General features: G+C 38.6%; 1 protein-coding gene and 1 long non-coding RNA gene across 2 annotated transcripts in view; both read left to right on the top strand.

Annotated features, from left to right (window-relative positions):
* The first annotated feature begins 84 nt into the window (after nucleotides 1-84).
* On the top strand, nucleotides 85-3,530 carry LOC117472526 (zinc finger protein 260-like). Its single transcript, XM_034117775.1, has 2 exons — nucleotides 85-381; nucleotides 1,249-3,530. The coding sequence occupies exons 1-2, from the start codon at nucleotides 210-212 to the stop codon at nucleotides 2,955-2,957; spliced, it is 1,881 nt and encodes a 626-aa protein (XP_033973666.1). The 5' UTR covers nucleotides 85-209; the 3' UTR covers nucleotides 2,958-3,530.
* Nucleotides 3,531-5,215: 1,685 nt separating this feature from the next.
* LOC117472459 overlaps nucleotides 5,216-26,073 on the top strand; it is a 56,971-nt gene continuing 36,113 nt past the window's right edge. Inside the window, exons 1-2 of the long non-coding RNA XR_004554932.1 lie at nucleotides 5,216-5,350; nucleotides 5,455-5,557. This is a non-coding gene — a long non-coding RNA (uncharacterized LOC117472459). The remainder of the gene's footprint in view (nucleotides 5,351-5,454; nucleotides 5,558-26,073) is intronic.

Here is a 26,073-nt window from a genome sequence, read left to right as displayed (position 1 = left end):
TTTTCTGTTGCAATGTACGTTTTAGTCAGCTTGGACTGACATTTCCTGTACTTTTTCTGACGTTGCCCCTGCCTCACTGTTTTATTATCTCTGATGTACAGAGAGATTAACGGCTCTGGCAGGAAATGAAGCATTTCTGTTAAAGTGACAAACTGAAGACAGTGTGTCAGAGCTAAAGCCAAGAAAGCCTTATTTCTAAATTATTTAAAATGTCTGCAATTGAGAATTTGAGAAAGGTTATCAACGAGCGACTAAATGCTGCTGTGGAGGAAATATTAGGAGTTTGTGAGCACACTATAGTTGTGTACGAGGAGAAGATCGTCCGTCAACGCAGATTGCTGGATATGCTTTTGAAGCCTGACATAAAGCTACACAGGACAGGTATGTCTCTGAGGTCCTTTTGTATTTTTTACATAATTGTAACTTGCATTAAGCCAAATAAACGTTACAATTCTGACATTTGTAAGAGGAACCACGCCTTCCGGGTTTAGCTACCGTTGCAGGTTCTTCCTGTTATTCTTATACTCAATAAAATATTGAGTGTGGGTTTTATTTACTTCTATGCTGACTTGCCAGATACAAATCTGAATGACTGTTTTGTAAATCTGTTTACATTGTTACACAAATATCCATAAACATTAGAAATAAAAGTAAATATCAAGATTTCACTTTGGCTTATTCAGTAGAAAGGTATTAACAAGAAAATATACTTAAGTACCCTCCTTTTTAGACAGAATGGTCCCTTTCAGAAAGGTAGATTAGCATAAATATACATAAATGTTATTACTTATTTATTGTTTCAGCTGGTTAATGTTGGACATATAAATGGATCATATCTTTCTTTATAAAATCGTAATCCTAAAAGTAACTAATTACTCCACTTAACTCAAAGTATGAAGTATAGAATAATAAGGAAAGGAAAGCTAAAAATGCAATATAAATCTGGAGTATATGAGAGCAATCCGTATAAAGCTCTGTACCGCCAAAAAGTCAGATATACGCCTCTCAGTCAAAATACAAATAATAATAGCACCAGCCATTAGTTCTTAGAGGATAACTTAAGATAAAGTGAAGCTTTGATTGAATTATGCTTATTGTGTTGAGCTGACCACAGGCTAGGCCTACTGGGACTAAATATACTATCAGAGTAGTTAAATACTTAGTCATAGGTTAACCAACAGTTAATTCATATCTTAAAGCTACACAGGGGTGAAAACGATCCCTAATGTTTCTTATTTTGTCCCCCAGAGCTCAAACAGCAACTTGTCTGTAAGCAGGAGGAGAATGAAGTGCTTCTTGATCAGCAGCTCTGTATTAAGAAGAGCAACTCCATTTTGGATCAAGAGCCTGCAAAGATTAAAGAAGAACAGGAGGAACTGTGCACCATGGAGGGAGAGCAGCTCGTACTGAAGCAGGAGAGTGCAGCAGAGGAACATCCCGTTGACAAAATTCGTATTGTGTGGGTGAGATCTGAATCTGACAGGAAGAACTCTGTTGTATCAGAGCAGAGAAGTGGCAAACAGCTCCTCCCCAACACCTCTCAAGTAACAGATAATCAAGACCACAGAAGAAAAAACCATGGAAACGAAACACAAAAAACAAATACAACACCAAAACCTAAGCAGCAGAAAGGTGCATCCATTACAAAAATGTCAAATAGTTGCGGAAACACATTGTCAACTACAAATTCTGAGCCAAAACCAAAGAAGAAACCTAATGAAGAGAAAGCATCAAGTACATGTTCTGAGCCTAAACCAAAGAAGAAACCTGATGAAGAGAAAGCATCATGTTCTGAGCCTAAACCAAAGAAGAAACCTGATGAAGAGAAAGCATCAAGTACATGTTCTGAGCCTAAACCAAAGAAGAGAAATAATGAAGAGAAAGCATCAAGTACAAATTCTGAGCCAAAACCAAAGAAGAAACCTGATGCAGAGAAAGCATCAAGTACATGTTCTGAGCCTAAACCAAAGAAGAAACCTGATGCAGAGAAAGCATCAAGTACATGTTCTGAGCCTAAACCAAAGAAGAAACCTGATGGAGAGAAAACATCCTCAACTACAAATTCTGAGCCTAAACCAAAGAAAACAAATAAGCATAGTGATGGAAGATCAGCTGCAATTATTGAGCCAAAGCCAACAAATAAATGTAACACGGTCCATCCCACATTGACCACAAATCATGCCCCAACAACTCAAGATAAACATTACAAAGGAAACACAACATCAGCAGACACTACTCAGCCAAATCCCCAGAACAAACCTTGCAAGTGCGACGAATGCGGCAAAGCATTTTCTCATTTCCATGACTTAAAAGTTCACATGAGAATCCACACGGGGGAAAGGCCTTTTGAATGCAGCTACTGCGCAAGGAAGTTCGTCCAGAGTTCTCCTTTGAGACGACATATAAAAACTCACACTGGAGAAAAGCCCTTCCAATGCAAATCATGTGGGAGAAAGTTTGCCCAGATGTCTTCGGTAAACAAGCACATGAGAACTCACACAGGGGAGAAGCCCTTTGTTTGCATCACCTGTGGAAGAGGATTCAGCTGCAAAGTGAATATGCAGAAGCACATGAGGATTCACACAGGTGAGAAGCCCTACACCTGCAGCGCCTGCTGGAAGGACTTTGCAGACTACTCATCGCTGAAATGTCACACTCGACTGCACACAGGGGAGAAGCCTTATCAATGCCCTCAGTGTAAGAAAAGATTCACAGTCAGCACAACTTTGACAAAGCACATAAGAACCCACACAGGTGAAAGGCCATATAAGTGCAACACTTGTGGAAACAGTTATTTTCAAAGAATACACTTGAAAATACACCTCAGGGTTCACACAGGCGAGAATCCGAACAAATGCAGCGTCTGTGGAAAACAGTTCAGAAGCGGAGTAAAGCTGAAAATTCACATGAAGGATCATACTGATGACGCTCCGAGCAGCAGTTCTGTAAAGTTGTAAATGCATATCATGAAAAAAGTCATCATTATGTAACAAAAGGGCTTTTTTTAGATCTTGTAAAAAGTGTTCTCCTCATGGCCTTAAAGAAAATTGGCCCTTGAAATAGTGTTGGAGCTGTTTGAGCTCACAGGCCTCTGAACCACACATATGTGATATCGACAAGGAGTGAATGGGAAATGTGTGAAATGGATAAAAAATGTTTTGGCCTGGAATCAGCTGCTCCCTTAAGTATTACAGGATTTGAATAACCCTCTATGATCAACAGATTACTCAAAATGCCTCTGTAGCTGTAGAAAACAACTCATGGTCCCATTCTGCCATCATGTGGTCCTTTATATATTTGCAACATTTCATTTACATATATATTTTTATTTGCTTTCAGGTGATATTCGGTGTGGTGGGTTGTGTGTTATTTGCAAATTGCTTGTAGATTTGTATGCTGTCAATATCCGCTTGTATTGCTATCCCTGTGCAACATTTCCATTGGTATCTATTGTTTTTAGTTTTAGTGACTACTCTTTTTTGTTTGGTGTTTGTTTGACATTTGCATTAAAATGATATTATGTGTCTTAATGTATTTGTCTTTTATTCACTTACATTGTATGGTTAGATCATTTTTATTGTAAAAGTTGATAAACAGGTTGCCCATCTGTCAATGTTAAAGAGAAACCTTTTAGTTAAATCAAAAATTACCCAATTCTGCTGTCTAGTGCATGTATAAACTTGCACCATTAAAGGCTATTTTAAAGCCTTTTCTTGCTAACTTTCTACTCTTATAATAACCCCCAGATATTGCATTCAGGTTCAGATATATAACAGGAGCGGGAATTAAACCTGAGTATATATAAAGTGTGCTTCACCCTACAACTTACCACCTGAGTGACCTCAAACATACCCAAATAAGGTAAGATTTCATTGCATCCACTATTACCTTTGTATGCACACACTTATGTGAGATTATCTCTTCATATACACCCACAACCAAAGGCTCACTAAAAATATTATTTTAGAGCACAGCTTGCTGTCAGATATCGAAATGAAGTGTATGTATATAGTTCTAGATTAATGTGGTAAACAGTGTGATAAACTGATAATACATTGTTTAAAATGGAAGAAAATTGCAGAAGCACTGTCTCTGTGTGTCTGTCGGACCACCCACCTACGCCTTTGTACTGTACATGTATCAGTCTGTGCTGCAGTGGTTAATCAGTGGGTCGTGGCTCCAGAGCTGCAGTGGCTCCAGTGTCATTGTGGAGCATTAGCAGCTCACAGGTTGGTTCATAAATCATCTAGATTATGTTTGCACAGCTGGTTGCAACCCTCCACTCTCCTAACCCCAGCCTAGGACACTGTATCAGTTTCAAACAGGCAAATATTTGTAATCATCTTGGAGGACTTGTATTACTTAGTTTCCCTATGTGATTGATGGAGAATCTGTGAGTAGCCCTTTGGGGGGCAACTGAAAAATAGGCCTTACAAAATAAAGTAGGCTTAATTGAAATGCTCCCTTCTGTGCTGTACCAAAGAAAACCCTAATGGTTAAAAGTTAATATACTTAGCTAGTTTGATCATTTTACTCGACTTTATTAACTGCGCTCAGTCACCCATACAAGTTATGTTCTTATCTTTTTGGTTTATAATTGAATTGGTTTTTATGAGGTGGGAAGTAACTAAGTAGGCCTACTACATTTACTCAAGTATGTACTTAAGTACAATTCTGAGGTACTTGTACTTTACTTGAGTATTTCCATTTTATGCTACTTTGTTCTTCTACTCCACTACAATTCAGAGGTATGTTGTGTACTTTTATCCACTACATATTAAATACCTTTAGATACTTTACAGAATTGGATTAATGATGTGAAATATAATCAACACTTAAATCAGACTTTAGTTCAACCTGGAGTAAATTCACAAGCAATGCAGTATACAAAGTCATTAAAACTAGCTGCACCTTTACCAGCTTTGATAACACTTTAATGCATCAATAATCATAATCAAAACAAATCATATCCATTATTCGGAAATTGAGTACTTTTGGTACTTTAAGTATATTTTGATGCTAATACTTTTCTACCTTTACTTGAGTAACATTTTAATGCAGGATTTTTACTTGTAACAGAGTATTCCTACACTGTGGTACTTCTACTTTTAATCAAGTACAAGATCTGAGTACTTCTCCAACCTCTGGTTTTATCCCATCAAAAACAAATGACTCCTGCGCTCACACATGAACATCTTTATTGAATGCTACCTAAATCGAACGCACCCTTTCACCTGTCCTGTGCATGGCGGCCCATTTGAGCTGCATGCATGGACACATATGCTAATAAAGGACTCTTATCGCGTCGCTGCTGCTTCCTAATTGCACGTTTGCAAACTTTCTTATGCTAGTAAGTAGCGTTTAATTATCCGTTTGACTATCAACAACCCGATTCTGTTGAAGGATATGTGGAGAATTCACTTATTTCACCATGTTTTCTGCTCTGTTTGTTAGCTATGCATCGGGTCAGCCGCACAGGTGTAGCCTACTTCAAACCGGAAGAGCTGCTTGGACCCAACTCTTTCCTTCCTGATGAGAATATTCCATCTTCTTAAAGGTAATAATTTGCTGATTGTTGGGCCATGTCACTCAGTTATTGTTGCATGACAATGGCCTTTTCTATACTATGTGGCTGCTGTTAATTGTATATGATGGCTTCAAGTATTGCTCTGCTCAGATTTGCTTGTGTTTCATTTCGAGGCCTTTTCCCGTTGGCTGCTACTTTCTGCATTTATTTGTGTGTTGCGTTTTAATTTGAAGTGTATCTATTTATACTTAATTATTTGCTTATGTCTATAAGAATGATTTTTATGAGGTTGTGTGGGCCTGTGTGAAGTGTTCATGCTATTGCTTTACATCAGGGATGGGCAAATGGCGGCCCGTGTTATCTATGATTACTATACGCTTTTCATTCATAATTTCAGCGGGAGGGAGGGGGAGTGGCGCTGAGGAACAGCAGAGTGCGGGTTGACATGTGTCTGTGTTGATATTCCCCTTATTGTGGAATAAGGGGAATGCAGAGACAGGCTACAAGTGTCTTAGATTCAAGTTAGACAACTAATGTCTGGGTTAGTGTTCATGACTTCATGTTTATATCATCTTAATGGTTAATCTCAATGCACACACATTTTCCGTGCTTTCCAATAGTTTAAAATAGTTTTATTCAACTGTTATATAACCTGTTCAATACAAACATGCCACTTGTAAAAATTAAATAACATTTCTGTGAACTGATATTTGTTTAGTAAGCTTGTTAGAGGATGTTCCTTGAAAGATTGAAAAATGTCAATGAAGATGTCAGACTTAGTATATTTGTTAATAATTACATACAATACATGGAATTTGTGTGTGTGTGTGTTCCAAGTGAATCTGCGGCCCCCTGGTGGCCAGTACATCAATTATGTTGCCCCCACCACCATCCAAGTTGCCCATCCCTGCTTTACATAGTGGTGAATCCACTTGTCAGAGTTGTTAGGCCTCTGCCTCTGAACAGATTAAGTTGTTACAGAATAGATGGATGTTGTTGTTGATGTTTTTGGGGGTAACTCTCTGTCAACGCAAACTTGGGTCTCTAATTGTGGTTCCATCAATGTAAATAGGATTTCATTGTCGCACACAATCCATTCAAATATTAATATGTATTGAAAACTGGATGTTTATCATACACTGGGTGGGCAGACACATGTCCAACACATTTCATATATTCAGTCTGAATATTTAATCTCCAAACAGTGGGTATATGTGTCACCATTTAAACTTGCTGATCTTCTGCTCCATGGTTTACATTGAGCCACAATCATTTTCATAATTTCATGATGGTCATTTCAAAAAACATGCTTCAAGAATTTGAAAGTGGACATTGCCTGCCTGCGATGTCTTATGATTGAATGTGAGTTTAAAGGTGTGCTTATAATTATTTGTTGCATATAAGATGTAGTTTGGCTTGCTGCCTGTGCATTCACCTTAAATGTATTCATGTTTTGCTTTGCTGCTGCCACACTGCTCGTCTGCACAGCAGTTGATGATGTAACCCTTCCTCAGATAGCATTGCATCAGCATGCGCTTACAGATTCAATGTCTTAGTTTTCTTTGGGGGAAGATTATTATCTTTTACTATCTGATGTACTAAGCTAGGTGATGCTCTTGGTGGGAGTAATGAGGTCAGAGTAGATGTCAAATAATACATCTCCACATCTTCTAGTAACATAACAAAATAATTCTACTTGGCTTACTGAACTATAACATTTTGAAAGCTGTGATGTAACCCATATGTTTCTGAAGTCATATTTGGCTTTTATGCCTGCAGCCATGGCTGTAACTATAGCTATATTTTTAGATAAGAAATGGCGACAGCAGCTGACAGTGATAGAGACTATTTCTGCACTAAGTGGTTTTGGAAGAACTGAAATCATGGCTTGCTGTTAAAAATCAGCAGCTTCATATTTTTCTTCCGGAGTTTGATATTATAATTGGTTTTACATTTATGCTTTTCATCAACAATGGTACTGTCTATCACATTACTTTCGAAATTTCCCAGGGCTACAACTCTTTTGAAGGCCCTCCCTCAATGTGCCACATTTAAGCTGCACAGGCATTAGCTACTCATATTTAGCATATGACTCATTCTACAATTTGGGGTACATTCCATGTCCATTGATGTCCATTGATGATAATTATATTTATTCTAACTATTTTCTTCAAAAATATCCTATTTTGCCTATTATTGGAAAGCATGTTATAATATCACACAAACATTATGTGCATCCTATGCGTCATTTAGCTTGAAATGTGTCATGATGTTCTTAAATTGACAGTTTTTGCTATGTCCGTCTTTCAGTTGAGGGTGTCTTGGTTTCAAAATAATGAATAAAAACCATTAAAGTAAATAACAACTATTATTCATTTATTTCAAAAGTCTAAATACTAAAGAAAAATAATTTTTTTTTAATTGATTTCCTCCTTTAAATAATTTAAACATCTTAAAGCTCCCATGTCATGCTTTTCCGGTTATTACCCGTCCCCTTGTGTGTTATGAAGGTTTTTATGCATGTAAACGGTGTGCAGAGTCAAAACCCTCAAAGTACACCCTGTAGCGAGTAAAACTCTTAACACAGAAAATACCTCCCCAAAACGCCTCGTTGGAGATACGTCACTGCCCATTTGATTCTTCCGGGTACCGCCTGATGTCATGCGGTACCCGGAACTAAATGGACCAATCCCGAAGAGCTATGGCCACACTAGCAGCGGCGTGTTCCTCCAGAGGTTCGAAGAACCGGCATTTCACAGACGAAAGCTTCCAAAACATTGCCCAGTTTGAGGCCGGATATGCACAGCTTGTTTGGATCGTTTGGAGCAGGGGAAGATTCGGGTACACAACCTGTGAGTTTGCATTGTTATTTGTGTATTTATCAAACAAGGTAGCTACCACGACTGTTAAATGTGTAAACATGTTTCGGACTGCTAAGCCAGTGCTAACTGTGCTAACTAAGTTGCTAGAGTTTAAATATATCAACTACAATGTCAGCAGATGGCCTTACATGTTTGTCATGGCAGGAGAATGTCTGCAGTCACACACACGGAATACTCATACAGTATACTCCGGGTGATTTACCGTACATTGTGACAGTACATGTATAGCTAACGAGGCTAGCTCAGGGTTGCCAACTCTCACGCATCTGGCGTGTGACACACGCTTTCACTCTCAATCTCACGCTCTCACGCTGCCCAAACTATTCTCACGCCAAAAACAAGAATACGAAGACTAGAAACGGTTTTGAAAACTTTTGTCTCGTAGTGATCGTCTTCTCAATAGAACATCTTTGATAATGTCTTCTGGCCAATCAGAATCACGATAACGGCATAATGATAATATATAATAATTATTCAAGTACATCCTTTCAAACTGCTAGTCACATCCTCATGTAAATGGCAATTTATCGAGGTCAGAAAAGTTATCGAGTTCATTTTTATTTATCGTACGATAAGTCAATTAATTGCTTATCGCGACAGGCACAATAAAACAGTGGAAACAAACATGTTTGACTTTCATTAGTGAATGAAACTGTGTGCCCTTTATAGTCTGTGTCCATTATTGTGTATTTGTATATATTGTATATATATCCTATATGCTAAGGTCCCGCTGCTGACACGATAGCAGTCATTTCGTGCGCATATGTGTAATTAAACCGAATTAAACCCATGATATCAAAATCTCACTCCAGCCAGGTACCCAAAGTTGGCAACCCTGGGCTAGCTATGCATGTATAGCTAACGAGGCTAGCTATACATGCTAGCGGGAAACATTTTATGACCGAACGTAGCAGACTACCCGTAGAATAATGCAATTATAAACACGTTATTGCTAGCCTAATATGAACCACTAACTTTTGTTCATAGTAGTTTTATTACACTCCGTTCCTCCAAGCTAACGTTCATATCGTGTTAGCTACCAAGGTAAACAAAGCTAGGTTAGCATATTAGCAGGCAAGCTGTTCATTAGATATATCCACACTCCTACCACAACTACTACTAACGAATCTAAAACAACTAAGTTTCTCTAATATTTTGTGATTTGCATTTTATTTCGTCCAGACAGATCCTGCCGGACAATACATGACTGGACGACCACACTGAGGCATCGTCTCAAAAAGCCCCGGCTGCTATAGGCAAGATGCCGACAACAATATATGTATATTTACGTTCATTTTGTACATTTCTAAAAATAAAGTTTAATGGAAATACTTAGTAGGCCTATCCTTTCTTCCCTGAATTATTTGCACCTATAACATATCATTCATATATAGCAAACCATGATTTGATTTCTCATCAAACAGTAGTAGTTTATAACGGGTAAAAATAACTTACTCTTTGTTATGACCGGCTCGTAGGCCACAACGGAAAGACAAGGAGACATACACGAGTTTACAAAACCACGGCACATTTATTGTGGTAAATGCAGAGATAGGTGGTTGAGAGGATCGCAGAGTTCGTCTTCCTGCAGCCGCTTTGGAGAGAGACAGGGGCCGCCGTGTGACTCCGGGCAGCTGGGCTTAATAGCACCTCGGCTCCGGAGGTGTCCGTGATCGCGCTGATTAGCCTCTTCAGCTCCACCCCATCGTAAGACAAAGGCCCTGGGGCCGTCACACTCTTCTATAACAACAGTTAAAAATATATATGTATATAAATTATACGGCTGTACCGACGCCATGATAAGACTGATGTTCCGCTGAGAGCAGCCGGGAAAAGCACTGAGACATGGGCGCAGCCTCTCTGGTGGTTGACTAATCAGAACAGAGTGGCCGAGCTGACCAATCGGAGCACACTAGGCTCACAGGGAGGGGGGGGCAAGAGCTCCAACGAGTCGTTTAGTGGAGAGAGTGAATACTGCTGAATACACATGCTTGACAGAGATGCTGTATGCGAAACCAATGTGAGTTTGGAAAATTGCACAGTATAAATCTATTTTAGTATACCTCAACAATGTAATTATGATCAGTGGAAATGGCCATGACATGGGCCCTTTAATAGAGTGGCGAAGTCACGCCCATCTACTTCCGCCCCATGGGACCTTATTTCGGAAAAATAATGTATTGAAGTCAATGGAGAGAGAAAACTTATCTTTCGATCTCGTTTGAATTGTGCCATGAATTACACATATGATGTTTGTCAATCTTAAAAAATCATTTCCATGTCAAAAAAGTCACAGTTTGTCGTAAAACTGTTGAAATATAAGACTATGAAAAATACGCAACTAGAAAGACTACAAATCCCAGAGTCGCGTAAGTGATGACAATTGTTTTCCTCCACTAAAATAGAGATAGCTAAGATAAGATAACGCCATATAGATAGAATCTATCTATATGGCGCTGGCTAAGATAAGATAACTTTAACAAGATGCCTGTGTGCTTAGTACCAGGTTGTTATCATACCAGCAATGGGTCTTGCTCGTTCTTTTGCTTCCCGTCTGATGAAAGGACCAGGAGTGGCTTGATCAAGTTAGCTACCTAGCTAGCACGTTAGTTAGCATTACAGCCTTGTCATTAGCCTTAACATGAAGTAACATTAAGTAACCCAAAATGTTAAACAGTAAGAGTAGTAGTCATATTTCGTGAACCCTTTGAAGAGTACTGTCACCGGTGTGGTCATTCTATAATACACAATTTAAGCCCGGGGGAGAAATGCTAACGCTAACGCTAGCGATCTTCTCTACTTCATGCTATCTGCACAAATGGTTGACATTAAACATTAAAACGACCAGGCAGTTCAGAGAGAATCAAAGGAAGGCAGCTTTGCATGACATTCTTCAGGACGTGTTTCATTGTGGTGATAGTGAGGGTAGTCAATCGTTTTGTTGACAAGACAGTAGTGACGGCCATCTTGGTGACGTGTGTTGTTGACCAGAGATGTAGTTCATTAAGCGTTTCACACAAACAAATGTGTTACTTCACAGTTTTACGACACATATTTTTTTTTTGACTTGCAAAATTATCTTTTAAATTGACAAACATCATATGTGTAATTCGTGGCACAATTCAAACGGGATCGAAAGATAATCTTTCTCTTTCCATCAGAGGTTGCGCTAGACTTTTTCGCTGCCTGTCATTTTGACGGACAGGATCGTCAAATGTATTACCCATTATTACCCGTCGGTCTGTACACAACTGACGGGGGGGACGGGGGGGGGGGGGGAGAGCACGCTCCTGAACTGTTAGCGCCGGTGTTATGCCGTGTTATGCATATCCACTGCACCTCGCGGGAGCGCACCACAGCGTAAAGCATAACCTCCCAGACATTTCAATGATTAGTACGGCAAAGTTAGGTCTGGAAACGATATAATTTCCTTTTTGGCGGGCATCTATAACACGGCATAACCAGAGCCCTGCTGCGCGGAAACTTTGGCGCTGTTCTGAGTTTGTTCTAATGTCCGCAAAAGTTCTGTCAACTATGTTACTAACAGAACTCCCCCCTTTAACTCAAAAATGGTTTGTCCCAATACCATGTCACCAGCATCACATGATGCCATGTTCCTCTTTGCAGACATTTTGAACACACTGGCCGTTTCTCAATCGCGAGGATATTGGCTTCCAAGCCAATATTTCAAGGATGCTACGTCATCGAGTGCCGCCGAAGGACTGTTCCAATCTCCAGCATACTTGGAATTCCACCGAGGCCGCGTCCTTGGTTTGGGGGAAATTTCGAGGCTGCACATGGGTAGACTTCGCGTCCTTAAAATCCCCACAATGCTTTGCGCATGGACCAATTTCCCCAAATCTGTGGCGGAAGATGTAAGGCGGGGCCTCTCATATGACGCACACCTGCACACTTGCTAGCCTGTTCCACTCTTCGTTTTCCGAATGCCAGGAAGTATTCTTGCCTTGCTTCTGAAGCAAGATGCTCTGCTCGGCTGTGCTACCAAGCCAGCATCCTCGCGATTGAGAAGCGGCCACTGTGGTGATTGTCCTCAATTTTTTTTACAATATTTTATGTATAATAGCACATTGTCAATGAGTATATTAATTGACCATCAACAATGTACATTGTTATGGTTTACAATTGTTTAATGATTTTAATTCAATTATATGTTCAAATGTGATGTTAACCTGTTCAAGAAAATGACATGTGGTCATCCAGGCAAGGCCTACCATTGAAATGATGGGTCAACATAGGGAAATTGTCAACTAGGTTACCCAGTATTGGGTAACTTAGTTGACAGGTAACCTAGTTGACAATTTGTATGACATGTAGTAGACGTTATTACACATCATTATCAATTGAATTTTGCACTTCTGCCTTGAAATAAACATAGTGCTGATGGTTAATAATGTGTCCAGTCAACTATGTTATTTGCGTCAAATGTTTGACTTTCATCGTCAACTATGTTGCACCTCATTTTTTCAAAAATATCTAAAATAGTGCTTCTGATATCCTTTAGTATAATGTACATCTACACAGGTTGGAGTTTTACATGACATCTCTTAAAACTATCAAAATTACCTGTATGGTAGTTTTATAATACAAAATATCCCTGTCCTTAATGACAGTGCTGAACATATCACATGAAAAAAACAAACTTTAATACAATTCTTTTTTAAACTTTTAAAAATCATTGTATGGTATAGACTCAAGAGCCTTTCAAATTGGATTTTACTTGAAGTGCAGGACTTAATCAAATGATTGTAATGACATCAAGTTTGTCCGTAACATGGTTGACAAACTGAGTAGTGAAAACATCCTTTCCCTTAAAAAATTAATTAAAATAAATAAATGTTTAAGCTTTGCAACTAGTGGATATGTTACACTGAAGGAATATACTAACTTGAACCACTGATTGTTCTATTGAGAAAGAACACTGTTTTTGTACTGTTTTGTTGATGTGAAATGTACCCCAAATTATAGAATGAGCCATATAATATTGCATCAACAATCCATCATGACTGCAATTTTATAACTGTTGCTGCACCAAATACAAGTCATCATTTAATTAGCAAGTAGGCCAGTTTATCAGGATTGGAGATGGTAGAAAAGTACAAAAGTTTTATAGTGAATACATACATCAACAATCTTAGCTGTTGGATTCTGGCAGTCCCTAATGAATGGGATTTTTCTGTGTGATGACGGATAGGAAGGCTGAGATTATAATCCCCTGCAGAAGGCTGACATTTCCGAGCCTAAAAGGCAGATGCCGAGCGATGGTAATCTTTTTTCTGAAGCAAAGAGGAAATGCTTCAGTTTACTCAGAACTCAGTGACTCTCTTACTGAGTGAAACTTTCCAAATACAAAATATTAAGATATGAGCAATGAAATAGGATTGCTCGTAAATGTGTGTGGTGTGAATGTCATCATCAACAGGTCAGAAGTTGTTCTGGATCAGACTCCAAACGCTCAAGAATGATCACAAGTAAAAAAAAACTTGATGTCTCATGAACAACATCAGCCTCCCTGTCTTCTTTCTCATTAAGTTCATCAGATTGGAGCGGCGTGCCACTGCCTTTAATTTCTGGCTGACATTTGACTCCTTAGCAAACCATTTCTCTAGTTAACACAGTGGAAATTAGAATTGACAGAGTTGTCAGTACTGAAAACTGAGCTGCTCTTTCACACGGGTGTCGGCAGAGCTTTACCTCTTTTACACACACGGCAGAGTTTCTTCTTTTAAGTTTCCTAAAAGAAGTACATTTTAATGGGAATTTCCCCCCCCTACATCATACTTTCCAACAAGCCTAGTGGGTCAAAAATGGACACATAAAAAGATAAAAAGGATTCTGTATATTTAACCAAATTACATAAAAGCTTAAATGGATTTGTGATGAAACCTCAGGCTCAAAAACCATGTCTGCGGAATCCATCATGGTTTTCTCAAGCTTTCCCTGGCGATTAGCATTGGCTGGAGCGTTGGCGTTCACTGCAAATCAAATCCATATTCATTCTGGCCCGACACGCTTGTGTGCTCGCAGAAAGTGTCTCAGTTGCTAACCCCGTGATTTAAAACGTTTATCTCACCACAGTGGCCAAATCAAAGGCCTGGGAAAAGGGAACAAATTAACATAAAGGTATTTCGCTTTTCTAAGAGACCTAATTTTGAAAACCGCAGTATTCATAAAGCCACAGTGCATAATTATGTTTTTATAGCTGTATAAACCATAATGTTACCTTGTAATTTCATGGTTACAAACGTAGCAATTTTGAGACCCCAGTTTTGCTTTGGGTTTGTTTGTTTGCGTTTTTGTGTAATAAGTTATGGATGTTTTTCAAAACTGAGTTCAAATTTTCACAGGATGTGGGATTTCTGTTGTTACATTGGGTTTGAAAAGCCCATGAATTTGGAGCGACAGGTGTCGATACATGCTGGTTTAATGACTCCCAAGCCTGGAACTATTGATAATACACAGCTGGCTGTATAATAATAATAGCCTTTTCTTAACTGGCACTGTATTTAGTGACCAAAAGCTTTCACTGCTAACAAGCACTCCATACAGTATGCATGTGCTGTTGTTTAAGGGATAAATGTGCTCTACTTTGTCGTGAGTCACAGGTAACATTTCTGCCACAACTTACAAGGCCTCCTATGGCTGAATGGTTGTGTATTTCTTCATAATTGATCAATTTCTTGAATAAATATGCTGTATATTTCTTGCCAATATGAGGATATATAACCATTAGCCATTTAATACAAACAATCTAATGAAATGATACTGTCCTGCTATTCAAATATATCTTTACGAATGGTGACATGGTTAAATGACGTTCTCTACTGATGTCGTCATAATTAAAGGCAGTGTTACAATATATTGAGAGATGTATGCATTTTTGTTGTCCTGAATACAGGAGTAGAAAAGAACCGTTCAAACCGTTCAATATCATTCTGTCCAGTACAACACCACCGCCAATAATGCCCAATTCTGAAACATAATATAATAAATCTATCAAAAACATTGTAGGCAAAACATAGATGTTTGTGGCAGAAGTTGTATGAGTTGCATGAGACAGCAAACCAATAACATGTGGACATACTTTCTACTATCCCTTTTTAATATATTTTATATAGGTTAAAATTTATTTATGGTAAAATCTATTTAGAGTTTTTATTTTGTATTAATGTAACTGATGATGAATGCATCTGATAAGCTTTGTTTTTATTCACAAAGCAATTAATTAATTAATTGGTTAATTATTGATAGATTGATCAATACTAAAATATCTATTACTTGAAGCCATGATACATGACTAAAGTGTACATATCTGTAGACCAGTAAAAGCTGTTTTATGATTTGATGTTGAACTTGTTCTAAAGAAACGTTAAATACGTTCAACTTTACAGAACAGTTCAACTTCTGCAACAGATAAAGGCAAGCGTTTGTGAGTAAGAGGAGTAGAAGAGTAACTCGTGCAATTTTCTCAAACATAAAGCGGTAAATTAGCGAAAATGTGAAGGACAAACAACAAGGGCTCCCACCTCTCTCTTGTTACCTTCAATTTTCAGTCCATTATTTTCTGTATTTCCTACATTTATAAATACGAGAATCTGTGTGACATTCTTACCTGCACTTCTAAATACCGTTCCAACTATTGCCTTTAGTAAGTGGGGTTGTTTGGATGAAATCTTCTGTAAAATTCAGTCTATTTCTCGGTCTTATTCATAGATATACAGTTTTTTATAAGCTTTAGCTGATGCTCTAATCCTGTAATGCTGTTATAATCAGCACAAAAACAGGACAAGCTTTTGTTTCTCATTTTCAAAAAATGTACCTCCAAACAATTAAAAGTAAGGAAATATTTCTCCTACAAAAGGACATGACCTCAGAATGATAGTCAAAGAACTCTGAGCAGGGAGTTTAACAGGAAACTTTTGAGTGAAAGCGAAATGGGATTTGATGGCTTCAAGGTGACATGAGGTATAGCTGAACAAATGACTTTTTAGGAGGGAAGTGACTGCTGTTCCAATCACAGTAGGACAGTTATCCCCCCATCAGGGAGCCAAGAAGGACCATTAGACTTGTGAAATGGTGGCATTACCTCTATGGGCTAAGATTTTGCCATTGGAGACAAATGCTCTAGTTTCAACCTGGCTGACTGAGCTCTTACATAAATAATGGCCTTAAAGTGCAGCTCAGTCATTGCAATAACTTTGACTCAAAGAGAGAAAAGTGAGAATGTTTTTAAAATAGAAATAAAGGTGTAGCCGCAGAGAGGATATGAGGGTGAAGAAAAGGGAGAAACCATTTATCAGGCAGCTGGTAAGATATGTGATATTGGACATTTGAATATTTACATGTAATCTGTGGGAGTGTGGTACAGCAACAGATTGTGTTTTGCTGCACAGTTTGAAATGAGAAAAGTTTGTGACCATAAATGGTAATGAGCACATGGGTCATGAAGTTTGTGAGGTATATTACTGCTGCAAAGAAAAGTCAATTAATGTCAAATACATTTGCACTTTTGATCAGTTATTATTTACTTTGAGTCAAATGTACATGAATACCACAGAATGCTCATGTTTTGCAGAAGTGAGGGTCTTTGGGCTTTGGATTGCCGTTCTGACAAAACAAGACCTAAAGACCCCTTTCCTTTTTCCTTTTACATTTTGTCAACTTAACATTTAATAAATAAAACAATAATTAATGATAAAATAGTGTTTGTTGCAGCCCCACACTATTGTAACACTGACACACCTTGATATAGATTATAGCTCATATTGTACAACTATCAGAAAGTATAAAAATCCTATTTCTAGCGATCATGAGTTTCTGTCCATGGCCAGCAGGGGGCGCCAGTTTACTGGTTGAATGTGCTGTAACTGCTTCACCCTGAATCTACATTTCAAGTTTCTCTGACCCTATGAGAGGTGATCATTGCATAAGTTGGTCAACAGGATCAGGCTTTTAACTCAGACACTTATTACATTCAGATGTTATATTCAAACCACACCTGCACTAGAAAAAAAATCAAAGAAAGCACATTTATTGTAGTTTCACCAATTTAAGAAAGGCTTATTCGCATTATTTAATGACTATAATGCATAACACATTGAGTTTCAAAGGCATGAAAACATTTTTATGTGAGTCTTTATCAGTTTCATGGCTTGGCTGTCACCAGCAGATAGTGTTAGAGCAGCTGTGTGAAAGCCGAGAGGTCGTAAATCTTCCTCAGCTCACAATAGTGTTGTCTCTGACTGAGTGACTGCACTTCAAAGAGAACCCCTGTCTTCAAATGAACTTGTTGCCTTTACTGATATAGGTTTAGCTTGGCCAGCTGTTTCAACTGGGTGTGTGTGTGTGTTTGTCTGTATCTTGAGATTGACATCAGTGGGCCACCAACCAGGAGCAATGACACCTTTTGTGTGTCCTACCAGTGTTTCAGCATGTTTCAGTCCATTTGCTACAATCCATGTATGTTTTGCTAAGCCTACTAGTGTTGAATGTGGTTTTAATGCCTTTTATGGAACCACTCCTTTCATGTGGGCTGCAGCGATGAGTTGGTAAATTGATTACTGGATACATGGCAGAAAATCAATCGGTAACTATTTTGATGATCAATTAATCATTTCAGTCCTTTTAATAAAGTAAAATAGCAAACATTTACTTGTTCAATCTAGCATTTCTTTGTCAGAAACTCAATTTGAAAACTCTCAACACAGAACTGTAAAATCTATAAAAATTGTGGGGATAGGAGCACATGTTTGTACCCTTTTTGTGTCCAAGTGAGGCACACCCATTGGAAAAACACAACATAATTTCTAAGAGAGGCTGCATGATGAGGTCTGAAATCTTATGAAAGACTGTGATTGACCCCAGAAAGGAAAAGCTTTACATTAAAAACATACATTAATTTGGCTTAATTCGAAAATCTAAGCTGAATATTTAGACATTTGGGGAATTTTTTTGTCAAAATGCATATTTTTGTAATTTGGAACAGGACTGTTTTTTGCATTCTTTAACAAAACAAATGAACATGTTTGCAATTACCAGAAAGAAAGCCAGACAACCTAGTATTTGTAAATGTTGTTTCTAATGGCAACCTATTTCCAAATGTCTGAGTTTCTCCTGTTGTGAGTCCAGGCTGCTCTGCACTGTGTCCTGCAGGCAGTTTCAACATTCCAGTAACGGCAACGTGCTTCCAATATCTTTACGGTATTACTCTTTCTTTATGGGATCTGTCTTGATCTCTCTACCTTCCTATCGGTCTTTTTCCTGGCCCCTCTGTTCTCATCCCCTCTTCCCTTTTCTTTCTCTCATTCTTTCTCTTTCTGTTCCCATCTCTCGTGTTGGTTGTCTTTCCGTGTCAGAGACTAAGCAAACAGAGTCGTGTGTGAGTGGTCTCATAACTCTACGTTCCTGAGAGACTCAGACGAGCGCAGCTGTGTCTTCATTTGCCGGCCATGTTCGGCATTCTCCAGATATCTCCAGGAGGCTCCTGGGCTTTTTCTGTGTTCAGCGTTGACCTTGTGCCCTGTCAAAGGCTGTATAGAAGGGGGGACAACATTTCAGGTAAAGTTGCAAGGTCGGTCGACACATGAGACAAAAGTCACATGACACAAGAACAACTTTGGAAATATTCAGTATTGGAGCTTGTAGATGTGATTGGAATCAATCATTTATTTCCACACAATATATTCCAATATGTTAAATGACAGGTAACCTGATTAGAGTGACTCCTTACTACTAATCTGTTGATTATTAGTTTGGTCTAAAGGAAAATATATTTAAAAGAAAAACCACAACTATAAATTACCTTACCATGTCTGGTTTTGTTTGATCAGCAGTTAAAAGTATGTTTGATATTTTATTTGATAACATAGAAGAATGAGAAACCCATCAAATCTGAACTGTTAAGAAGATAAAACAAGTATATTTTTGGCCTTTTTGTTTAGAAGATAAGAAACAAATTATTAAATTACATTTTGAATTAATTAGCCAATAGTTTTTGCTCTAAAACGGATTAAACCGTTTTTCAATGGTATGGTATTCCAATGGTATGCATTACATTTCTAGTTTGTTTTTGATCAAATTGTAACATGATATGATCAGATCCTAACAATATGATTCCACTTAAAGACAATAAATAAAAAGCTGCAATGCAGACAATTTTGCTTCCAAAATAAAGTTAAATTATTTATAAAGGATAAAGTAATCAATTAATGAATTACCAAGTTGATTCAGAATACCTTTATTAGTCCCACAGAGGGGAAATGTACGTAGTTACAGCAGAAAAGAGCCACAGACAGCTTAATGTTACATAATTATGTTACATATGTAACATGCATTAAAAAGTACTAAGTTATGATATAATAAAAAATAAAAAAAGTTACATAATTTTCAAAATACACATCCTGTAACAGTTCTTAGGATTTAGCAGCCAGGTATATATAGCACAGTTTTAACGGCATATATATATATTGCACATATAGCACATATTGCACATAGTTGGATGTGTTTGTTTGAGATCTAATTCAATTATCTGCGCGTACAGTAAGTCATAGGGTTGCGGCCCAAACAACATAAAAGGAAGAGAGACGATTGAAAGGCCGAGGGGTTGCAACAGTCGTCACAAAAAAGAAAAAAGAAAGAGGAGGATAGGTCAGAGAGCAAATGGTGTGTGTGAGTGTGAAAAGGAGTGTGTGAAGAGATGGGAGAGGGGAAGACTGAGAGAGAAAGTGAGCAGACCTGTCGGGGCCGGGCTCATGGCTAACACAGATATCAGCGGGAGGCCAGCATGTGTTTTCTTCAGCTTGGCCAAAGGAGGTCTGCACTCCCCCCCTCGTGCTCCCTCCCCCCTCACTTCTCCTCCCCTACTTGCAGTAGACCCCTGTACTCCTCCACCTTGCAGGCGTGAATCATCAGACACGCACACATCTCCATCCACACTCCTCCCTCTCACTCCTCTCCTCTCTCCCCCTTCTCTTACTTTTTCAATCTCATCCTCAGGCTCTCTCTCTCTCTCTCTCTCTCTCTCTCTGTCTGTATCACCTTCTCTCATCTGTTTCTTGCTGCATCTGGCGAACATGAGCTGTGGAAAGACAACAGACAAGTAATGGGAGAAGTGTGTGGGCGAGTGTGTGTGTGAAGGGGGGGCAGCTGTACACATCTGCACGTGTGCACATATGCACAGATGACAAAGGAAACTGTGCGTCTTCGTTAACTCAATCCGGTCTGAAGGAGTTTTTCTCATGAGCTGTTGGTTCTGTACCGACACCCACAAAACCACTGACACTGGAGCTAAGCTTTCCAACAAGGACTGCTGAAATCTATCAATATGCACCATATATCATAATATCATGAGCATTCAAGCATTTTGAAAAGCTGGCAAAGAAGCCTGGTGGCTGGAGGCAGTTCTGGAACACAGACTTGATTTGATCCCATTAAAAGCAAGAGTAACTGGGCAGAATCATATAGGATTATTTTTATACTGGTTGTTTGGTCAGGGAAACAGATTAATGCAGACTTTGTTTTGACTTAGATTACCTTTTTTTTGTGTTCCAATATAAAATTAAAATGTTTCGATCCGATACCCCTTTTTGTAAGCTTCGATACTAATGACTTCCTATCTGTCTTTTTTACATGTTTTATGTTATGTTGCTCATCTTATTTTAAGGTTGAAGGTTCAGGTTATGAACATGACGATTAGAAATCTTTGAGTTGTGGTTGTTTAGACTTAAGCGAATATTTAAAGGTGTTATGCAAATAAGACTTGATAAAAGCTATCAAACCCTAACCCTTTTGTATATTGACAAAAATAATGCATACAGAGGGTGGGTATACATTGATTTAATTTTGGAAAAGGCAAAGTGTTTTATGTGTTTTGGCCTGATCCTCATAATTTCACCCAATTATTCTTAGCATTTGCATGCATTTCTGTGTACTAAAAGAATACAAATGGGTTCAAACACAGATAGGTTCTGCTTTGAGAGTTGAATTGTTAATGTTAGGCATTGCTTGTTAATATGAAATATTCATATACACTAGATATTCAAGATGCAGATTATATTACTAACGTTTAAAAGTGCAAACCACTGAGACCATCATGAAATGAGTACATTCAAAAAAGTTTAGTAAAATAACGTGATGCTGAATTACGTTATCTCCAAACTCACCTAAAGCATTTGAAATGTTAGATCAAATTAGAGTATTCAAATTCTGTTATTTGCACATTAACCTCTCATGACCATGTTCTGCTAATGAATGGTGGGTTTGTGGTTCAGTTATGGATCTACAGAGCCTGCCAGTGACCATTGGTTAAATAGTTTTACTCAGAGCCATATAATATCTATCTATCTATATGGCGCTGGTTTTACTGTGCTGGGAGTAATATGACGACCTAATGTTCTTAATCACTAAAATGTAACATATGTCAAGCTAAAATATAGTCTGAAGTGTAAACAGATGAAGGTTGTGTTGCTTTCTTTTGGAGGCTGCTTGGCGGTTTGTACTTTCAGCACACCTACAAAACAGCGCAAGCCACCGACCACATCTCCTCCATCTCTGGCCTCACTTTGCCTGAGGTTTCCCCTTGAAGTACCTTTGCTAGCACCTTTCAAGCCGCAAAACACTAACTGACTTTGGGAAGTGACAAATTGAGGGGTTTTGGCAGTCTGCTGGCGGTGAAACATGCTTGTTTACATGGAAGGATCCCACAGAACCACAGACATGTCTCCGACAGCCAATAAGAGACGAGGAGAGGAGGGCACGAAGGGAGAGCTGCAGGGAAATAAAGGAGGGAGAAAGTACATGAGAGGGGAAAGTTGCAACGCTCAGTATTTCTGCCAAGATATCAATACGCAGGTCAAACGGAGAAGCACATACTTACATCTGCAAATGCATTTTTCAAAAATATAGTGTTCTAGCAACTCATAAATTGTTGACTAGACGTTCTTACTCAAATGTTTAGCCTTGCCTCCAGGGACGGCAGTGTCTGACCGCTGGTTGACTCACTTATCTGGATTGGTTATCATAAAAGGTAATATATAAATTCATGGGGCCAAGATTATAGTTCTCATACTGACTTTGGTGATCCCTTGAATTTTCCTGTAAATGTTGACATGCTAATGCGCTAAGCTAAGATGAGGGGAAACTTTCTAGCTGCTAAACCTCAGCAGAGTATGGCAGTGTTATTGTGAGCATGCTAGCATACTACTGAGAGAGCTGCTAGCACTGGTTGTTGACTCTTAGCATAGTTAACTTGGTTCATTGATTATATTCATGATGGATGCTGTTGGAACAACAACTATGCCACAATTCAAAAATAAATCCTTACTGTTCCTCTTCCATTAGTTTCAACTTTTTATAGCTTTAACAACAGACCTCTTAAAACCAATGACTTACTGGAGACCATTGTCTTCCGTCAGTGTGTTGAGCGGCCTGTGGAGCGGGGCTCAGATTTCCTGGCCAAGACAAAACTTTAAGACGCTCTGACAGCAGCGTCTGGGAGACTAGAAACTCTATCCTGCACATGTCATTGTAATTCAGGAATATTATATGATTTAAAGGGTGGAGAGCACAGGGCTATGGAAACACAGAGCTCAGTGGCAAGGCCCACAAAGGACGTCTGTTCTTTTACAATGGAAACCTTGTTGGCATTTTTTTAGTGCCCTGGAGAAAACGAAAGAATAAACAATAGTTTGCTGTCCCCATCTGTGAGGTGATTGTATCTTTGACAGGCAGCCCTTCCCAAATGGAAATAGGGTGGATTAAAATTAATCCGAGACAAATCTCCGCTTTATGCGTCATTGAATTTATTTGGTCAACAACTCTGCATTGTGCAATTGAGGGGTCAAATCCACAAAAATCAAGTGTTGACTCAAGCTGGAGTGCAGCTTCAAAATACAACAGAGTGGTTGCAGCTTATATCTGTTAAGGAGAACATTTAATTTTCAGTGGGCGACTGTTCTCCACTTCCCTATCCCTCTTCTTTTGGTTACAGAAATCCCTTGCCCTAAAGCAAGGTGTTCAGCTCAGCAAGAAGGATAATAGACCTTTTGTTTCTCCTCTAAGTTAAAGCTTACACCCAAATTGGAGAGCTTCACTGTCCATTTATTCCCGTGCAATAAAATGCACCTTTTTTAACTCAAAAACCATGCTATTAGGAGAGTGATTACTGGACTATTTGCTAAGTTCTATTTAGAGTTCATATTCAATTGTATGCACAGCACTTTTTTGTGTTTCATGCTATTCATAGTTTGCGTATTTCATTTTATAATCTTCAATCTGATTTACATCACTTTCTCATTCAAATATAATACATTAACGAATAAACTGGTGTTGCTGCATATTTGTACCCAAAAGAACATTCACAAATTCTTCTCCAGAATTATGTTTTTCTATTTTTTTTGATAATACATATCTATAAAAAGCATAGATACAGTGTATCCTGCCAATAATTGTGTTTGAAACTTGTGGTGACTCCTTGTTACGGTTGCATTCTGCAGTAGTAAACATTGACTACTCCACATCATTCCCCCTGCCAGAGGCAATTGAACATTTTCATTTAAAGCAAAGCTCCATAGGAGATGAAATAGATTAGATGGAAAATGTAGAAAAGAAGGTCATTTTCCAGGGATCAGATCTGTTCCAGGAAATTAAATGATTGGTCATTTCATTAATCATCTTTTAACAGAACAAACTAATACAAGAGTAACACTTTAACTTTAACACTTTGAACAGCTGGACAAGCCTAACTTGAGTTAGTGAGGGAAACGAGTTCATTTGTAGACAAGGGCTCTCTTTGAAGAAGCCAATGAGTGACTGAGCAGGATTTATGACTGCAGCAGCTCACCTTCCCTGCAGCTGCCTCTCCACACTCTGCCGGTGACATCCCAGCAGGAACACCAGCATGACCTGCACACCTCAACCAAGCATTAAGCATCTTTAGAAGTTACAGCAGGCAACCTCATGGCATCTAAGAAGTAAGAAGAAGTAAGAAGAAGTAACTGAACATTTATTTTAGAGGGCCTTTTGCCATGTTGGTCCCTCTCATGTTTCCAATTGCAGTTTTTTTTAAGCTTGTCATGAAAATACTTTAAGATGTTTTGCACTTTTCTGATTACACAAAATATAGAGACATAACATTACCCCCCTTTCCCCTGAGTGTCTTGTTAATCTAAGAAGCTTAACTTTCCACTTAAACAAATTGTGTGTTTGATATTATTATTATTATATCTTATAGGACCAACTTTGTGAAAGACTAATTTCCAACTATTATTTTACATCTAATCAGATTTATGTTTTTTATTTTCCTTGTAACAGAGGTATCTTGAAGTGCATGAATGCGATTGGATAATTATATGTTATTCGTAAGAGTTATTCAACCTCTGCTCCCCAGTGACCACCATATGTTTCTGTTTCCGTGGGGCAGCAGTCGCGCAAGGCTGTAATATAACACACACACACACACACGCACACACACGCACACACACACACACACACACACACACACACACACACACACACACCCCACACACTAAGCCTATTATGGTAAAAATCAACACATCATCACACTTGAGACTGGGCCCTGCAGACTTCCATTTATAACAGGGAGATTATAAGGATACATTATTCTCCAGACCCGCTGGCTTTCATAAAACTTGTTTGCATGACTGCTTTTATTCACAAGTAAGATTCATACCCTAGAATACTATATTGCAGCATTTTGTACTGAAAGCTAAGATATAAGTAGGATGACATATCAGCTGATTAAGCAGGTACCATTAAGTGCAATTTCCTCATAACAATAGACTTGAGTCCTAGTCCATAACACTTTAAATGAAAACAGATAAATGTTAGGTGGGATAAGTTTGGAATGCAGTTCAACCTTTCAACACCTTTATTACCTTAATATTGTCTATAGTTATTTTCAAAGAGAAAATAATAGACTATTCATGTATACCAACATGGCACTTTTTTGTCTCATGAAACAATTGTGTTCCTTTCCTGATTGCTGATTGTTTTCCATGATAGCTGCTTAACTTGGAGGTCACAGGCCCTTATTCAAGGGACTGGCCAGGGTTTAATCAATTTGCTGCCACCTTGATTAGCCAACCATCCACCCACCCATCGGCCCAGCAATCAGCTGCAATTAGCCTGGCCTGGAATAAAATCTCCTCCTCAACCTCTGATGTGCATTTTGTCGAACTTATCAGTCTGATTGAGCACAAATGACAGAGGCTCGTTGGAGTTCCTTTGATTACCTTTGGCGTCATCTGAGCCGCTATCTCCCCTTCTGTGTAGACAGGCCAAAAATGTGCAAGCATTGAACGGAGACAAATGGGCTAAATTGTGAAAGGTCCAGATGGCTGGGGAAGAAATTGGTCTAAGCTGACAGTTTATCCAGGCATCCGACAATTACAGCCTCCTACTGAAATAAAAGGCAACATTTGGATAGTTCATCTAGATCTTAACATTACAGAGGAAATGTCAAAACACATTCCCACACACAAAAGGAACCATATGGCAGTCGTCTTACCTTGGTCTGGTTCAAAACCTTCCATTTAGAGTGTATCGTAAAAGTTTAATCCGCAGTACTTTAAGATCTTTTTCCACATTAAGTCTTTACTGAAACTGTTACAATCCACAATGTATAGAAAA

This window comes from Trematomus bernacchii, unplaced genomic scaffold (assembly GCF_902827165.1).
Source record: "Trematomus bernacchii unplaced genomic scaffold, fTreBer1.1, whole genome shotgun sequence".
Lineage (NCBI taxonomy): Eukaryota > Metazoa > Chordata > Actinopteri > Perciformes > Nototheniidae > Trematomus > Trematomus bernacchii.
Note: the sequence above shows the minus strand (reverse complement) of the source record. Positions and strands in the feature narration are given on the sequence as shown.

What these genes read in the sequence shown, in the direction of transcription:
- LOC117472526 (XM_034117775.1), top strand. Translation starts at nt 210, where the DNA reads ATGTCTGCAATTGAGAATTTGAGAAAGGTTATCAACGAGCGACTAAAT. An exon ending in CATAAAGCTACACAGGACAG is followed by an intron (nt 382 to 1,248) that starts GTATGTCTCTGA and finishes TTTGTCCCCCAG; the next exon opens with AGCTCAAACAGCAACTTGTC.